This window comes from Colobus angolensis, unplaced genomic scaffold (assembly GCF_000951035.1).
Source record: "Colobus angolensis palliatus isolate OR3802 unplaced genomic scaffold, Cang.pa_1.0 Scaffold242, whole genome shotgun sequence".
Lineage (NCBI taxonomy): Eukaryota > Metazoa > Chordata > Mammalia > Primates > Cercopithecidae > Colobus > Colobus angolensis.
This window is the reverse complement of record NW_012115622.1, coordinates 635,063-637,534: the sequence shown is the minus strand read 5'-3', so window position 1 is coordinate 637,534 and position 2,472 is coordinate 635,063. Positions and strand designations below refer to the sequence as shown.

The 2,472-nt window shown below is 56.8% G+C and overlaps 1 protein-coding gene across 1 annotated transcript in view; it reads right to left on the bottom strand.

The window, feature by feature from the left end:
- Positions 1–2,472, bottom strand: part of MICAL3 (microtubule associated monooxygenase, calponin and LIM domain containing 3) — a 214,179-nt gene that overhangs the window by 51,806 nt on the left and 159,901 nt on the right. The window contains exon 20 of the mRNA XM_011945646.1: positions 1,864–2,059. Coding sequence (XP_011801036.1) covers positions 1,864–2,059 — 196 coding nt within the window. The remainder of the gene's footprint in view (positions 1–1,863; positions 2,060–2,472) is intronic.

Genomic DNA, 2,472 nt, shown 5'->3' with positions numbered 1-2,472 from the left:
GGTGTGCACCACCATGCCCAGCTAATTTTTGTATTTTTATTAGAGACAGGGTTTCAATATGTTGGCCAGGCTGGTCTTGAACTCCTGACCTCAAGTGATGTGCCCACCTCGGCCTCCCAAAGTGCTGGGATTACAGGCATGAGCCACGGCACCCAGCCTGAATGCTAGTTTTAAAATCTTCTTTTTAACTTGAATCTGAGTAAGATGGGGACGTGTATTGCATTGCGTAGATGCTCACTGGCTTCCTGTTTTCTGTGCTGCCCTCCTGTCATACCTGCTATAAATGCCAGGGGTTAGCCTTCCTGGAATGTCCTTGCTACATTACATGAACTTGCTGCCCCACTGCCTCTCACAGTTTATAAATTACAGTGGAGAAAATGGCGCTGACGCACTTTCAGCCCAAGGTCAAGCCAGTAGCTCTGCTCAAGGGTTTCTAAATGCGTTTTGACACACGCATCTCTCACCATCACTGCAGAGCCAGTGAAGAGAGAGTGTGGGCTCCCCCTCATCTGGGCACAGTGAGGGCGGTGGGGCCTCTGCGGGTGCCCTGGATAGAGAAGCAGAGTTCTAGATGAGGATGCATCATCGGTGACAGCTTTGGAACTGCAGACGCCAAGGCAGAGGCTGCCCCTGTCATGCATGGAGGAGCAGCCTGGGAGGCAGCCCAAGAACAAGTCTAGTCAGAGGGTGTCTGACACGAGGGCTGAGGTGGTGGGTGCAGCTGAAAGCAGCTTGGCCCAGCAAACACCTTCTGGAAAGCGTTCTTGGAACTTAAAAAAAAAAAAAAACTGCTCTGCTCTCCTTATCCCCACATGTTCCCTTCATTGTGGCTAAATCAAGGTGCCTAGTGTGTGATTTAAACGCTCTCCAAGGCGACCTGGGGCCTCTGCCCCTCGGGGCTGCAGCCTGAGTTCCTGTCCTGAAGCCCTGCAGGACACTGGCCCCCCTTTTGGTTCTTGGCTCTTGTGATCATCTGTAATTGGCTGAGCACTTTGAAGCTTTCTCCGCTGACACTGGGAGCCCTGGGGTGCAGGGCAGCAGATACAGGGAGTCCTGGAATTAAAGCACGCACATCCCCAAAGGCATCACCCAGCTGGAAGTGATTATAGCTCAGGCACTGCCTAAGCATGCATCCACTGGTGCTGCACGTGGCCCCTGGGGCACAAATTTTCAGTCCCTTTCTTTACCTACAGGAGAAAAAAAGATACCTGGGGAGATGGGCTGGCCTCCCTCAAGACGGCCCGGTGCAGTGTGCTGGCAGTGCGCTGGCGGCTGAATCACCCGGTCCATCTCTCCCCAAGGGCCCATCCTTCCCTCTGCTGAATCTGTAAATAACTGGGGGGCAGAGGCTGCTACTTTCCTTCCCAATGACAAAGTTGGAGCTGGGGACATGTCAGGTCCTCAAGGAATAAATACTTCCTGAATCTCTGAATTGAGTCTGATGGAGGAGTCCTCACTGACTGCAAGATGAGGCTAAGAACCTAAAAGGGACTGGGGAGAATGGACTGTGGGCAGCAGGAAAGACAGCAGGCCTCCTGGGCTGGCACCTGGGAAGCCTGAGTTGGAATCTCAGCTCCAGCCTCTGTGACCCCAGCCGTGGTCACTGTCAGCGTCTTGGTTACTTTATGGGGCTCCTGTGAGGAGGACCCAGTGAGGCCACTGTGCAGAGCCACCTGCAAGGCCTCCGTGAGCCAAGTGCTGCTCTCAACAGTCAGGACATGGACTCACTTTCCCCGCACGCCAATTCCGTGAAGAGGCAACTAGCATTACCTCCCTTCACGGAGAGGAAACTGAGGCACGCAGAGGTGAGGAGGCTGTTAGGGCCATGTGGCGGGTGGGCACCCTGCAGCCCTGCGTGCTGACCTGCTGGCAACGTCCTCCTCGGCGCCTGTGTCCAGCACGCTGCTCAGGTTGTGCTCCGCCTGGGTCTCCTCGGGGACCTCCTGCAGCGCCTCGGCCTGCCTCAGGGAAAGGCGGTAGTTCTCCAGCTCAATCCGCTCTGGGGTGCCCCTCAGCCGCTTGGCGATGCTGGGCTCCTCCAGGCCGTTCACGCCTGAACCTGCAGGACAAGCACAGAAGCACCGCACTGAGGTCCAACCACAGACGGGGTGTGGGGGTGGGGGCTGACACCCAGGTTGCAGGACCTCCTGCCAGGACGTGGGGCAGGCCGAAGGCCAGAGCATTTGCGGAGTTGCCACAGGCCAGAAAAGGACCCTGGTGTGGGAGTGGGAATTTCGCTATGTAGGAGAAAGGAAAGCGGCCCCATCTGCCCTCCAGGTCAGGGCATTCTCTCTCCTTCATCACCCTGAACCCCGGTCCCCAGAGAGGAGAGACAGTCTCCCTGCAAGGGTGACTGGTGGTGAGGGGTGTGGGACAGACCGCAGGCAGCCAGGAGCCAGGTGCCCCTGAAGCAGCCTTGCCTGAGAATGGCATCCCTGGTGCAGCCTACCCCAGGGATCCAGGCCCCCACCA